This window comes from Lipophrys pholis (genome assembly GCF_963383615.2).
Source record: "Lipophrys pholis genome assembly, chromosome: 9".
NCBI lineage: Eukaryota > Metazoa > Chordata > Actinopteri > Blenniiformes > Blenniidae > Lipophrys > Lipophrys pholis.
In genome coordinates this window covers 1,863,677-1,879,649 of record NC_137639.1, presented here as the reverse complement: position 1 = coordinate 1,879,649, position 15,973 = coordinate 1,863,677, and the positions used below count along the sequence as shown (strand labels likewise).

The 15,973-nt window shown below is 44.6% G+C and overlaps 1 protein-coding gene across 1 annotated transcript in view; it reads left to right on the top strand.

The window, feature by feature from the left end:
- The window catches only part of ascc3 (activating signal cointegrator 1 complex subunit 3), a 218,626-nt gene extending 213,627 nt beyond the window's left edge, over positions 1–4,999 (top strand). Inside the window, exons 40-42 of the mRNA XM_080471968.1 lie at positions 2,193–2,399; positions 3,431–3,606; positions 4,741–4,999. Coding sequence (XP_080328094.1) covers positions 2,193–2,399; positions 3,431–3,606; positions 4,741–4,867 — 510 coding nt within the window. The 3' untranslated portion in view covers positions 4,868–4,999. The remainder of the gene's footprint in view (positions 1–2,192; positions 2,400–3,430; positions 3,607–4,740) is intronic.
- Positions 5,000–15,973: the final 10,974 nt, after the last annotated feature.

Below are 15,973 nucleotides of genomic sequence, written 5' to 3'. Positions count from 1 at the left end.
TTGGTCAGCTGGTTGGTTGGTTGGTTGGTTGGTTGGTTGGTTGGTTGGTCGTTGGTTGGTCAGCTGGTTGGTCGGCTGGTTGGTCGGCTGGTTGGTCGGTTGGTTGGTCGGTTGGTTGGTCGGTTGGTTGGTTGGTTGGTTGGTTGGTTGGTTGGTTGGTTGGTTGGTTGGTTGGTTGGTCAGCTGGTTGGTTGGTTGGTTGGTTGGTTGGTTGGTTGGTTGGTTGGTTGGTTGGTTGGTCAGCTGGTTGGTCAGCTGGTTGGTCAGCTGGTTGGTCAGCTGGTTGGTTGGTCGTCCGGGCAGTCGGTCGGTTCGTTGGTTGGTTCGTCACTTGGTTGGTTGGTTGGTTGGTTGGTTGGTTGGTTGGTTGGTTGGTTGGTTGGTTGAGCGGTCGGTCGGTCAGCTGTTTAGTTGGTTGAGCGGTCGGTCGATCGGCTGGTTGGTTGGTCGGTTAACAACTCAAAAAGTCGTGAACAGAATTGATAAAGTTCTTGGAGATAATTTGACAAATAAGAATTGATTTAATTTCCATTGTTGTAGTTTAATGATTCTCCTTTTGCTTTTAGTTTTCTGACTGTAGGTAGCCCGGGTGTTTGAGACCATGAGGGGATGTTTTTTATGCTTGGCTGCTTCCTGCCAAATGTCTTTCAGAGTAACAAATGTGTTTTTTAGACAAAGTATTTTATCTTTTTGTTTAGTTTTTTTCAAAAAAATCCAAGTCTGTTGGAATAATTATGCTTATTCATATGTTTTGTGTGCTTGTTGTATATAATACACAACTTGAATATAATTCTTGAATTATTTTCATAGTGGACTCATATGAAGTGTGTGGATCTCTCTCCCACACACACGCACGCACACACACACACACACACACGCACACACACACACACACACACACACACACACACACACACACACACACACACACACACCGCGGTCCCAGAGACCTGCAGGATCCCCAATTACAGCTCCACAGATCAGGTTTTCAGCTCCAATTGAAGTGCTAATTGCAGCAGTAATGAGAGTGTCCGGGCGCCGCGACAGGCCTGGTGGCTTCACCCAATCAGCGCCCCCCTGCTCCCCCCACCCCCACTCCCCCGCCTCCCCCCTGCCGTGTGGCGGCCTTTCTAATTAAATAATTAGATGTGCAGCAGCGTTCGTGTCTGACTGGCTCGGGGAGAGTAATCCTCACATAAATAGCTTTGGCCGAGTGAATCGGAGAAGCTCCTCTCCTCCTCAATCACTCATAAAAACACACACCTCCTCCTCCTCCTCCTCCTCCTCCTCCTCCTCCTCCTTCCCCCCTCCTCCTCCTCCACTCCTCTTGCCTTCATCTCACTGCCTTTTACCTTTCTGTCTTCTCATCATATCCCAGACTAACCAAGTGTTAAATTCTCCATCAAAACACTTTGAGGTAGAAACAACAACTTGTTCAGAAAACACATGTAAAAAATAAAAGCATCAATCCGTCTCACTTTCTCATCAGTACTTAAAAACAAGTTAACAAAGAAAATGGTGTCTTGTTTCCGTTTATCAAACTGGAATAGTTCCATTTGGAAATGATTTGTTCAGGTCCTTCTCATCCTGTCAGTCACCAAAGTCATTAACTTTCCATTTAGTCAAAACAACGAATGAAAATAAAGCTGAATTCAACTCAAAAGTCCAGTTGACCTTCAGACCCCATCAGATCCATCTTTATGTTTTTGTTGCAGTCAGATAGGAAATAGGATCCATCTGATTTGAATAGCTGGATATCACTAACTTTATTCTACCTGGTGGCCACAGGACAAGAAGAACAATCTAGAAAATAAACACAAGTGATTTCAGTTGAGGCCACGAAGGAGCCCCGTTGTTAGAGGAACGAAGACGTGAACATCGTCTCTTCAACCATGTAAGAGCCAAGAGTATAATAATGACCAATAACATCATACCTGCCAATAAACATTCACCACACAAAGTCATTCAGAATACACAATATTGCCAAAAGTATTCGCTCACCTGCCTTCACACACACATGAACCTGATTGTGTGATATTGGACTTGTTGTTTGCAGAAATAGTCTGCATGTCAAGGTGATTGATTTTATACGCCAGTGGCCATGGAAATGATTGGAACGCCTGAATTCAATGATTTGGAGAGCTGAGGAAATACTTTTGTCTTTCTGTGGCGATGGCTGCCCCCCCCCCCAGGCGTGGTCGTTCCTCAGCCACCTCCCGGTGCTGGAGGTGGGTCTCAGTGTGAAGGGCTGGTGGGAGGACAGCGGCGAGCAGACGGAGCGGCGCCTCCCCGCAGCCAGAGGAGGCCTGAGGGAGGAGGGCAGCTGGCTGGACGTGCACGCCGATCAGGAGTACGTCCTGCAGGTGGCGCTGCGCCGCATCAACCAGGGCCAGCAGAGGGTCAGTGTTACCTGCACCACAACTCCACACCACAAACTGAAGGTGTAGCAACAGGAGAATGACAGGAAGTGATGGAGACACACCAGAGAGAAAGACTCGCTGTAGAGAGTGAGTGTGTAGCTGAGCGCAGACTAAAGTGAGCTGCAGTCAGTTCACTCTGCGGGTGGAAACTTCACTTTAGCCCCCGAGGGTTCAGATTGTTTTTCACTTTGACAAGGTTCATATTAATGCAGACGTTTCTTTTATTAAATAAACTTAAAATACTAAATTCAATCATGAATACTCCTTAAATACCACAAATCAATTGATATTCTGTACTCAAGACAAAGGTTTTTTTAATAAAACAGAACTAAGATAATTACTTGTATTATCTCAGTGTTTGTTTCCTTCCCACTGAAAATTACAGTCAAAATCAGCTCAGTAACAATTGATCCTCTTAATGTTTGATCCACTGTTAAATAAGAAGCTTTTCCACTATAATTACTGAACTTTGTCTCTGAATCTGCTATAACTGCTGCTCAAGAAGGTTTCTAATGATGTATTTTAGAAGGACCATATATACACACCCACAAGCACACACACACACACACACACACACACACACACACACACACACATATATATATATATATATATCAAGTAGAGCAAGTTGGTTCCTTTTTACAAAATGTTCTAAAACAGCTAAAACATGACTGAAACAACTCAAAAAGAAAACCAAATAGGTTCAGATAATAAGAAGAGCTAAAAGGTCGAACTATTGAAGTTTAAAAAACTTTATAGCAAAACTATATTTATAACTTAATGAGGTGTGTGATCTTCATTTGAAAGGTTAAACGTGTGTGTGTGTGTGTGTGTGTGTGTGTGTGTGTGTGTGTGTGTGTGTGTGTGTGTGTGTGTGTGTGTGTGTGTGTGTGTGTGTGTGTGTGTGTGTGTGTGTGTGTGTGTGTGTGTGTGTGTGTGTGTGTGTGTGTGTGTGTGTGTGTGTGTGTGTGTGTGTGTGTGTGTGTGTGTGTGTGTGTGTGTGTCCCCAGAGGAAGCAGGACAGTAAGGCTCAGGCTCCGCGGTTCCCCAAAGTGAAGGATGAAGGCTGGTTCGTCATCCTCGGGGAGGTGGAGCGCAGAGAGCTGCTGGCCGTCAAACGGGTGGGATTTGTCCGGAACCACTCTGCCGTGTCCGTGGCGTTCTACACGCCGGAACGCACCGGGAAGTGAGTCTGCCTTCACACCTGACGTGACTCATGTCAGACAGTAAAACACTGCAGATGTGAGGAGATCTCCAACTAGAACAAGTGAAAACTGGAAAACATGAAGAGAAACTCAAATTCTGAGGATTGTTCTTGCTCTTCTTTCTGTTTGATTCTCAGCAGGTTTGTAAAACAAAAATGACATTTTTTACTTTTTTATGGTATAAATATGTGTTGGAATTCTTCATTTGATTTAAATATTATAGTTTAAATACCAGATTTAAACATAAATCTCCTCTTAAACAACATGAATAAATTGATTATTCTCTACTGAAAACAGAATCTTCATTTATAAAACAGAACCCAGGTAACTTCTTCTGTCAGATTGACTTATTATCTCAAAGTACTGAGTATTAAATAGAAGTTTCTCTGAAGGAATCTGAAAAACAGCGACTGTTAATAATAATAACATTAAAGTAATAGTAAATGTGTTCATATTTCCGTTGATTTAGTCAGATACTATTAGCTTGTCGTTAGCTCATTGTTAGCTCGCTGTTAGCTCACCGTTAGCTGGTTGTCAGCTGGCCGCTCGCCGTTAACATTTGACGTAGCCCTAAAAACTATAAAGAAGCTAAATCCAGGAGCTACATAAACACTTCTCCTTCATTAAGTCACAATATTAACAACAAACCTTCCACACATTCACTTCAGGGAATGAATTCGTATTTATGACGACAATAAGAAAACACTGGAAGGAGCTAACTGAGCTAACTGTGCTAACAGCTACATTCCTCATGACCAACTTCTCTCATCTTACAAAAGGAAAATTTGTTATCGAAACATTTTCCCTGAGACAGATTGTGCTCTGGAGGTTAGCATGCTGCATTTAGCATGTAGCATTTAGCATTATGAAAAGTGGTCATAAAAACCTCTGAGCTTCGTTTTTCTTTTAGTTTTTTTTCTTTTTTTTTGTACTTTTTAAAATGCAGTTACTATTTTTTGTCACTTTTATTTCTTGTTTTATTTTATTTTAACTTTTTTTTTCTTCTGCCTCCATGAACCCAGATTGAGATTAACGGCTTCATAACGGCCCTGCAGTGTGTGAGCCTCACGTTAGCTTCAATCCCCTCCATGCTGACCTTTGACCTCTTCCTCCAGGTGCATCTACACTCTGTACCTGATGAGCGACAGCTACCTGGGCCTGGACCAGCAGTACGACGTCCACCTCAACGTGACGCCCGCCAGCATCGCGGCCCAGGTCAATAGTGAGGTGTCACCCTCCTGAGGAGCCGGCGATACCCAGGGACCTCAGGGTCCTGAGGGTCCAGGTCCCGGGGGTCCTGAGAATCCCCCTGACCTCTGTGGATTTAGGAACAACCAAATCCAGGTTCAACGATTAAACACAAAATGAAAGACAAAATGTTCTCCAGTTTATCTTCTTCATTCTGTCACAACGTCTGCACCGGTTCCCACCTGGAGGTCCACGACCCCGTGGAGGGACTCCAGAGATCTGAGTCCGATCCATTACCCTTCACTTCAATTCACAAGTTGAGACTTTTAGACCAGGAATCTTAAACTGACTCCAGATCTGAAGGGGAAAGTAACAGCAAACTTATCAATAATAATAATAATATAATAATAATATCAATAACAACCACAAATCACAATATTTCCTCTTTTACTGTAAAAACACGTTTAATTCTGTGAATATTTACTCCACTAAAAAAAGTGTGATGTCTGTTGGTGGTAAAGAGTGTGAACTATGTAAACACACATTCTCTGTTTGTAAATTCTATCTTAGAGTTACATTTTCTCTTCACTAAAAATGCAACAAAGGTCTCGAAAGTTGTGAAATTGTCTTTTGCAGTGTTTGAAGAGTTCATTTACAAAAACAGATAAACGCCATTTTGGAGGGAAAAAATGAGTTGAGGCTTTTAATTTACTCTGTGTAGCGCTGCTTTCAACATAAAAGTCCATTTCAGTGCAATATCCCATATCTCCTGTTGGAAACGGAGTCAAAGTTCATGTTTTGTGGCAGAAATCGCTCGACGCCACCGCTGTTTCTTAGCAGAGCCGACATATCCACTGAGCGAATCAGTGCAGGGCATTCAGATCACATGACAGGAAGGCGGCAGCGGCAGCATCGACAACAATAAGGACGACCTGAAATGGTAAAAACACCAACTTTCCTCGATATCAGCATGTACAGTGGCATCGTAGGAGCCGTCTCATGTTATAAATGTTTATTGTTTGCTTATTCATGTTCCTGTGTTCGCCTGCTGACTGGCCATGTCTGCAGGCGTTATGTTCGCCCACCAGGTGGCGCTGGGGCAATGTGTGATCGATGGCAGGTGTGCAAACCATTTGTAGACCGTGCCAGGGAGGCAGGTCAGGATCAGGGGCCTCTTTTGTAAACAGGTCCTGAAAGATGTGTACGCCACTTCCCACACAAAGTTTGTGATCTAAAGAAATAAACTTTGAGGGAGAATCTGGACCAGTTTGCCAACTTAGAACCTTCCGCACACATTCTGGAGACGAGGAACCTGGTGGTGAGGTGGAGAATTGAAGCCAGATTCAGATTCATCTCATATATTTAATATCTTTAAATATCAGACTTATTGATCCACGGGATCATTAACAGCTAAGCTGCAGAGTTCTAGATGTTCCTTTAGTGGAACGTTACTGCTGAATCAGCAGAACCATGTTCATGTCAGACTCTCATCTTCAAATGTTCCAGATCAGTGGACAGAACTGATTGATTATCACTTGTGACAAGGTGTGTATCAACCAGTCTACTTTCTGAGTAAGAAAATAAATACAGCCGTCCGTAAAGCTGCATTGTGGAGGCTCTGCACCACCATGCACTCTGGACACTCTGGACCCTCTGGACGCTCTGGAGCTGCAGACAGACGACCTCCTCGTCACCCACAGCCTCCACCTCCAGTGACTGAAGACACAAGACAAAGTCCACTGAGTATTTTCAATGTCCCTGTTGAAATATTTAAGTTTGTACATTTAATGAACAGAGAAAACTGAACTTTATTTTTCTCCTCCAAAATGTCTCCGTCCTCTCCGACACTCTGACACACACATCGGCTGTCACAACCATGGAGGACGTTTTGGTGTCCAGCGGTGTGCTGCGGTGCTGCCCCCTTGATGTCACTCTACTCCATGATGTCACTCCTCTGACCTCCATGATGTCACTCTCCTCCATGGTGTCACTCCTCTGACCTCCATGATGTCACTCCTCTGACCTCCATGATGTCACTCCTCTGACCTCCATGATGTCACTCTCCTCCATGGTGTCACTCCTCTGACCTCCATGATGTCACTCCTCTGACCCCCATGATGTCACTCTCCTCCATGATGTCACTCCTCTGACCTCCATGATGTCACTCTCCTCCATGGTGTCACTCCTCTGACCTCCATGATGTCACTCCTCTGACCTCCATGATGTCACTCTACTCCATGATGTCACTCCTCTGACCTCCTTGATGTCACTCTCCTCCATGATGTCACTCCTCTGACCTCCATGATGTCACTCTCCTCTGACCTCCATGATGTCACTCTCCTTTGACCCTCATGATGTCACTCTCCTCCATGATGTCACTCTCCTCCATGATGTCACTGACCTCCATGATGTCACTCTTCTTTGACCCTCATGATGTCACTCTCCTCCATGATGTCACTCTCCTCTGACCCTCATGATGTCACTCTCCTTTGACCCTCATGATGTCACGCTCTTCCATGATGTCACTCTCCTCTGACCTCCATGATGTCACTCTCCTCTGACCCTCAAGATGTCACTCTCTTCCATGATGTCACTCTACTCCATGATGTCACTCTCCTCCATGATGTCACTCTCCTCCATGATGTCACTGACCTCCATGATGTCACTCTTCTTTGACCCTCATGATGTCACTCTCCTCCATGATGTCACTCTCCTCTGACCCTCATGATGTCACTCTCCTTTGACCCTCATGATGTCACGCTCTTCCATGATGTCACTCTCCTCTGACCTCCATGATGTCACTCTCCTCTGACCCTCAAGATGTCACTCTCTTCCATGATGTCACTCTACTCCATGATGTCACTCTCCTCTGACCTCCATGATGTCACTCTCCTTTGACCCTCATGATGTCACTCTCCTCCATGATGTCACTCTCCTCTGACCTTCACGATGTCACTCTCCTTTGACCCTCATGATGTCACTCTCCTCCATGATGTCACTCTCCTCTGACCTTCACGATGTCACTCTCCTTTGACCCTCATGATGTCACTCTCCTCCATGATGTCACTCTCCTCTGACCTCCATGATGTCACTCTCCTTTGACCCTCATGATGTCACTCTCCTCCATGTCACTCTCCTCCATGATGTCACTCTCCTCCATGATGTCACTCTCCTTTGACCCTCATGATGTCACTCTCCTCCATGATGTCACTATCCTCTGACCTCCATGATGTCACTCTCCTTTGACCCTCATGATGTCACGCTCTTCCATGATGTCACTCTCCTCTGACCTCCATGATGTCACTCTCCTCTGACCCTCATGATGTCACTCTCCTCCATGATGTCACTCTCCTCTGACCTCCATGATGTCACTCTCCTCTGACCTCCATGATGTCACTCCTCTGTCCTCCACCTTCAGATCACTCTTCTCCTCCACCTCTACAGTCACTGATCTCTCTCAGACACTATATCAGTGAGGACGAGCTGCTGATCACTTCTTTTTCTTTTATTAGTGATTCCACTACTGTGACACCAGATAAGATCGTCTCCTGACCTCCACCTCCTCCTGCTGGTTCAACCTGCTCCTCTTCCTCCTCCTCCTGCTGGTTCAACCTGCTCCTCTTCCTCCTCCTCCACTGTTCTGGTATGAAAATGGCGGTGGCAGGTGTGGCATGTCCACTAGAGGGCACGAGGCAGTGCGTGGTGTTTCTCTACACTCTGCCGTGTGCTGCCGTGCACTCCAGCTCCAGAGTGTATCAGTCATTCTTTAATCACGTGTAGCATGTACCTGCTTGAGTATGCCCGAAACTGCTTAGCTTAGCATGTAGCATGTAGCACGGCTTGGAGTAACCTGCTGCACCTGGTTGGACAAACGCGTCTCAGCGACCCGCCCTACTCTGCTTCTGATTGGCTTCTGCCGGCTGCGTTTTCTAATCTCATTAGTTAGTGTCTATGTTAACCTGCAACATAATGCTGACGAGCCAATCAGAGGAGGAGGAGGGCGGGTCATTTCAACGTTTTACCAACCACTAAATTATACTGACATTATGTGACAGTGAGCAAATATTATTGATGGATTTTCACTAAATACTTTTACTGCCACTTTTGCTATAAATTGTGTTTCTGGGCTGAATTTAAAGAAGCCAAAACTGAGTGTGTATTAGAGTTGTTCGGTATACCGGTACTGTATTGGTATCGGGGCACTGACGCCTTTAAAACGATACTATACTGGGCCCGGCTGGTACCGCGATGTTACGTCGATGGATGTTTTGAACAATCGAAAGGGCAGAAAACGGCACCGCACCTGAATAAGCGCTTCATACTCGACCTACACAACTTCAAAATAAAAGTCAAAACAACTTATTTTCAAAACAATCTTCTCATAGACATAATAAAAATTAGACGCCTCATTAACTGGGGAGCGACACGTCAACAGCGCCGCCATCTTGGACCGGTGCAATGTATAGCCATAGTCCTAAGCTATAATGTCAATAAAACCCTGATCACATCTGAACATTTTCTGGATTTGTTTTGTTCTATTTTCTCTCTCTCTCTCTCTCTCTCTCTCTCTCTCTCTCTCTCTCTCTCTCTCTCTCTCTATATATATATCATGTCTGACTCTTGTTGTAAACAAACTCCGTGAAAATTACTTGAGAATTGCGTGATTTATGACGACTTTAATAGTGTACGCGCATCATTCTTCTACAGAAGTACTGCCCTGCAGGAGCGACTGCCACCGGTCCAAGATGGCCGCCCTGTAAACGCCCCGCTCTAGGGGGCAGCAGCAGTGGATGAGGCGTCTGCTCTTTATTATGCCTATGAATCTTCTCCCAACCGAGCTTGTACTTTGAAAAGAATACCGGATGTGTATACGTAAATGTCATGGCGTAGAGAGAGAGAGAGAGCTGATACATCCACAAGGCCGTAACTTGTAGGTACTAAAGGTACTACATGAAGTACTTTGGCTTCAAAACCAAAGAGCACGGTGTCTCCATCAACACTGAAGCTCCACTGTGTAAACAGTGTTAGAGAACAAGTCTGGTCCAGAGTGGAAACACGACTAACCTGCTACTCTACTAACCTGCTACACTACTAACCTGCTACACTACTAACCTGCTAACCTGCTACACTACTAACCCGCTACACTACTAACCTGCTAACCTGCTACACTACTAACCTGCTAACCTACTAACCTGCTACACTACTAACCTGCTACACTACTAACCTACTAACCTGCTACACTACTAACCTGCTAACCTCCTGAAGGACAAACACCCAGACCTGCAGAAGGAGTTCAAAGAACCACAGATAATAACTTATATACCATGAAAATATAGCTCTGGAAAAAAATGTAAGCTATTATAAATATTAGTATTATAAATATAATATAATAAATAATATAAAAGAATATAATATGAAAACCTTTTATTTTAGCCCTTTAATGTTATAAAGATTACTGCATAGTAACAAACCATTTAAAGACACTGGTCCTCCTGAAGACAGGCTGATGACTTTCTTTGTTCTCTTTTTATTTGGAAAAGTATCCAAAGTATCTCACTACATGGTGGTATCGGTATCAATACCATAATGTTGGTATCGGTATCGAACTACATGCTGGTATCGGTATCGAACTACATGGTGGTATCGGTATCAATACCATAATGTTGGTATCGGTATCTAACTACATGGTGGTATCGGTATCAATACCATAATGTTGGTATCGGTATCGAACTACATGGTGGTATCGGTATCAATACCATAATGTTGGTATCGGTATCGAACTACATGGTGGTATCGGTATCAATACCATAATGTTGGTATCGGTATCTAACTACATGGTGGTATCGGTATCAATACCATAATGTTGGTATCGGTATCGAACTACATGCTGGTATCGGTATCAATACCATAATGTTGGTATCGGTATCGAACTACATGCTGGTATCGGTATCGATACCAAAATGTTGGTATCGTGACAACACTAGTATGTGCACATTTCTCCAGGATCAATACTCCAATGAACAGAATTACAAGGAAAACAACAATCCTCAATACTTCTATAAATAAAACAGATACTGAGTGTTTTTAGGAAATGTTTACGTTAAATCATGAAATAAAACCAACACTAATTTAAAGTGCAACAATGAAAACCAACCAACAGTAAAAATCAACGTCACACTGAAGATATTTAGTCACGTCATTAATAACATATTTTATTTACGGTCACAGTTTATTTCCTTCAAAATGTTCCTCAGACTCCTCAATGAGGTCCTGATACGACAGCTGCTTGCTCATCTCATGGTTGGTACTGATTACTGCAGGACCGGTGAGGCGATCCTGTCCCTGGATGACCTCTGACCTCAGGTCGGTCTTGATGCTTCAGCCCTGCTGAGGCCACAGTCACCGGCAGAGTGCAGGACGTTCTCAGGACAATCCACGCTCTCAGTTACAGTACAGATCCTCCAAATGATCATTGTGGCTGAAAATGAGAAGCTCTAGAGCAGTTGTGTCATCACAAGGTACGGTTGGCTTGTTTTTTGTTGTTGTTGTTTTAATTTTTTTATTTTTCCTCATACTGTTTTACCTAAAACAGGCAGCTGACCATGTCAATCTGCAGATGAGGATGATGAGGCTCTGCTGCTCCCGGTCAGGAGGAAGTCCTGAGGCTCAATGCCTGCAGCGCCAAAATATTTTAGAATTACTCCTGTAAAGACAAAACTCTAGGTTTTCAAGCAGAAATGATCATAAGCACATTTTCCTCTTTCATAACTTCATGATGTGGCAGTAATACATCAAATCTAAAGGAACCTGATTTTATCTTAAACGTGTCCAATGTCCCTCTAAAGCAGTACACAATTATATCATTGTTGTTTTTAAGGGGTTTCTGCATTAATTTACACATAGTACAAGTTAAAGTTATAAAACTTATATAAATGATCCACTGACACATAAAATAAACTTCTAAATAAAACTTTACACTTCACACTCATAAGACCTATATTATACACACTACAATTGTTACAGTACTGCTCAATAATTTAAAAGTTATGTTAAGTGTGAAATCACTGAGAGGGTGGGTGGGTGGGTAGGTAGGTAAGAAGGAAGGTCGGTCAGTTGTTAGGTAGGTAGGTAGGTAGGTAGGTAAGTAGGTAGGTAGGTAGGTAGGTAGGTAGGTAGGTAGGTACGTCGGTTGGTAGACCAGTCGGTCAGTCGTTAGGTAGGTAGGTAGGTAGGTAAGTAGGTAGGTAGGTAGGTACGTCGGTTGGTAGACCAGTCGGTCAGTTGTTAGGTAGGTAGGTAGGTAGGTAAGTAGGTAGGTAGGTAGGTACGTCGGTTGGTAGACCAGTCGGTCAGTTGTTAGGTAGGTAGGTAGGTAGGTAAGTAGGTAGGTAGGTAGGTACGTCGGTTGGTAGACCAGTCGGTCAGTTGTTAGGTAGGTAGGTAGGTGGGTTGGGTGGGTCAGTCGGTAGGAAGGTCAGTCGGTCGGTCAGTAGGAAGGTCGGTTGGTCGGTAGGTTGTTAGGTAGGTTGGTAGGTACGTAGGTCGGTAGACCAGTCGGTCGGTCAGTTTGGTCAGTTGGTCGGTAGGTGGGAAGGTAGGAAGGGTGGTCGGTCAGTAGGAATGTCGGTCGGTCGGTCGGTCGGTCGGTCGGTGGGTAGTTAACCAGTCGGTCAGTTGTTTTTCTGCCCGCTGGGATAAATGATTGTGTACTCATTGACAGGAATAACATGTAGCTGTCAATCGTTTTGTCACGCCTGTTGCCGATGTTTCGGATTAACTGGCGATCCTGTTAACTAGTGACCGACTTCTTTTTATCGTTGTTGCTCGTAACTGTAAATGTTAAAATAAGACTTACTTAGAAACTTTATTGTGAAAGTTAAACGGCGTGGTTAGGACTGCTTTCTGTCGGGTTTGTAATATCTGATGTCGGTCACCAGTTAATATGGAAACCAGTTTTTCCGAAACATCGGTCCACAGCGCCACTCAATGTGACAGAGCGGTCCAACAAATATGACTTCATATTGCCTCAAAAACACCAGTCATAGCTTATTTATTTTACTTATATCTCACATAGATATATATTTTTAAGCATAGAGGGGACATATTTAAATACATGAGAAAGCTACATATAAAAGACAGGCCACATCTACAGAAGAGTATTAGGGCCATTGAAGGAAAAACAAAAATCCAAGGCTGAAAAAAAACCTAAAAACCTTTGTGCGCTTCAGAAAAAGTCAAAAATCAAAGTTGAGATTTTTATTTTCAGAGAGAGAGAGAGAGAGAGAGAGAGAGAGAGAGAGAGAGAGAGAGAGAGAGAGAGAGAGAGACGTCCATCCACCCCTCATCCTTTGCCCATCGATGTGAATTCACATTAAATCACTCTATTCTGACTATATCGGGTTGCTTACTGCTTATGGACATGTGATTGTACACAGGATGTCCTTGATTAATAATAATAACACATTTGATAAGCACCCCGGGCTCCGGGCCTTTGTCCTTCGTACACAAGGAACTTCCGTGAGAGAACAAAGCAGCGGGCTGCTCTGGCTCTGCAAAGTGGTAATACTGCTGATGACTGCACTGTTTATGAGCTCGATTCTGGTCTGAAACATCCTTTCTCCTCTTCATTACACCTCCTGCAACACATTCTGTAGAGGCAGTCACACGCGCTGGCATGTGGACGGACGCACTTTGTAAAAAAACTTTTTTTTCCACCATCAAAAAAAAAAAAACCTCAACTTTGATTTTCGACTTTTTCTGAAGTGAATGAAGTATTTTTTGTGTCGCAATTTATTTTTTCTTCAGTGGCCCTAATGTCACATCCACACCAGGCAAAACAATCATTTTTCTCCCCGAGGTTCTCAAAATAAAATTCTGTCCACATCTCACTATAAACATGGATCAACACGAGGCTTCAGGGCATGTAGTACACATGCCAGGCCTTTAGGGGCGCTGTCACTCACCAAACACAGCAAAAACGCAGGTGGTGGGGGTGATTACCTCATCTTTTTCCACAGATAATCATCACGAGCCGGGGTTTTAGAATTTCCCCACTATGGGACCCGTGTTCACAAAAAAACCCTTTTCACGCTTCTAAAACACGCCTCGTCTGGATGACTGGCCAAAAACAGCTTGTTTAGGTTAACTGGCTTGCTGGTGTGGACGACCCCTAATACTCCTCCATACCACTCCTCCATACCACTCCTCCATACCACTCTTCCATACCACTCCTCCATACCACTCCTCCATACCACTCCTCCATACCACTCTTCCATACCACTCCTCCATACCACTCCTCCATACCACTCTTCCATACCACTCCTCCATACCACTCCTCCATACCACTCCTCCATACCACTCCTCCATACCACTCTTCCATACCACTCTTCCATACCACTCCTCCATACCACTCCTCCATACCACTCTTCCATACCACTCCTCCATACCACTCCTCCATACCACTCCTCCATACCACTCTTCCATACCACTCCTCCATACCACTCCTCCATACCACTCCTCCATACCACTCCTCCATACCACTCTTCCATACCACTCCTCCATACCACTCTTCCATACCACATCTACACTAGCCAAAATGATCTTTTTTCTCCCCGAGGTTCTCAAAAGAAATTTCCGTCCACACCTCACTATGAACTCGGCTCAACACGAGGCTTCAGGGCATGTAGTACACATGCCAGGCCTGTAGGGGCGCTGTGACTCACCAAACACACCAGAAATGCAGAAGAAGACAGACCACATAGAAATCTAGAAGTAGACTCCTGCTCATGAACCTCTATTAACTCTGGGTTCTGTAGGTCTACGGCCCCGCGCCTCCTGCTGCTAGCCTCAGTAGCGTCTGCAGCGCCACCTAGAGCCTGTAGTCCGTGATTGTTGTGGTTATTTGATGACATTGCGGACGCCGGTGGGGGGAGAGGAGTGCAATTACGTCATTTTTCCCCCACAGATGATCTCTTTGCCATCCCCACCTCGGGGGTGACTGGCACATGCAGAGGTTTTAGAGTTTGCCCAGGATCTGAGACCCTGTGGAGGGCCCCCAATTCTTCTCAGTTGAGCCTGTGCATCCAGCTTTGGGGGGCCCCTGGTGGCCCGGGGGCCCTCGGCACTCGCCTAGTCTGCCTACAGGAAGACATGGCCCTGTATATATACAATATATTTATCTAATTGTCTCTTTATATATACTTAGTCTATTCTCTGTGTGCAAATATCCTGTCTCTAACTATTTTGTGCAATGAGCTGCTGAGATGACTGGATTTCCTCTTGTGAGATTAATAAAGTCTTATATAATCTAATCTAACATCCACACTGAGGTATTCTTAATTCCACATTCTGCTGCTTAAGGTTGGTGGAGACTGAGAGGTTAGAGATGAGTACTCGGTGTTGGGAGTTTGCAGGTTGGATCCCTGTAGACGGGGCACCACTGTGGGACTCTGAGCCTTGACCCCCATCAGCTCCCCGGAGCACCGTACTGTGGCGGCACCGCCACACTCTAGAAATAGCATCGGTCAACGTGAAAAAGGAATTTCCCCTATATGGATTGATGAAGTACAGTTAGTTAGTTATTAGAAGAGCAATAAGATCATTTTCCTTTCATATCTACTTCCAACACAGTTAAATGAAGAAACTCAACTTGTTTCTTTCTGGTTCTTTCTGCACCCTGGGTCAGTCCGTCACTCAGACCTGGTCTGGTGGGATCATTCTGGTCTGCACTGGCCTGCCCGGGCTGCACTCAGTCATGGTTTGGCCTGTAATGAAGATCTTGAAATGTTTTACACTCATTCAGGTTTAGGTGTTTTATTGAGTTTGCTCAGTAAACTCTTGAGGAATCAGTTTACATTTCGCTCCATATATTGTCTGGTTTAGTGTGAAACTGCAGCTGAGCTGCTGAAGGTCCAACGTGTCTTTATTTTGTTTAGTCTTTTACCTGAACAGTCTCAGAATCATCAAACCGAATCTTTTCAGTTTGAGGCCAGAGGGGAACTTTTCATCCCAGCCAATCATCATTCGCCATACAACGCGTCGCTTCAGAGGACAGCCAATCAGCGCGCTGCTGGGTCTAATCTGAACCAATCAGAGCGCAGCCGTGTGCGGTGGGCGGGTCCCAGAGCCTGCGGGTCTGAGGAGGCTCCTCACGCAGGAGCA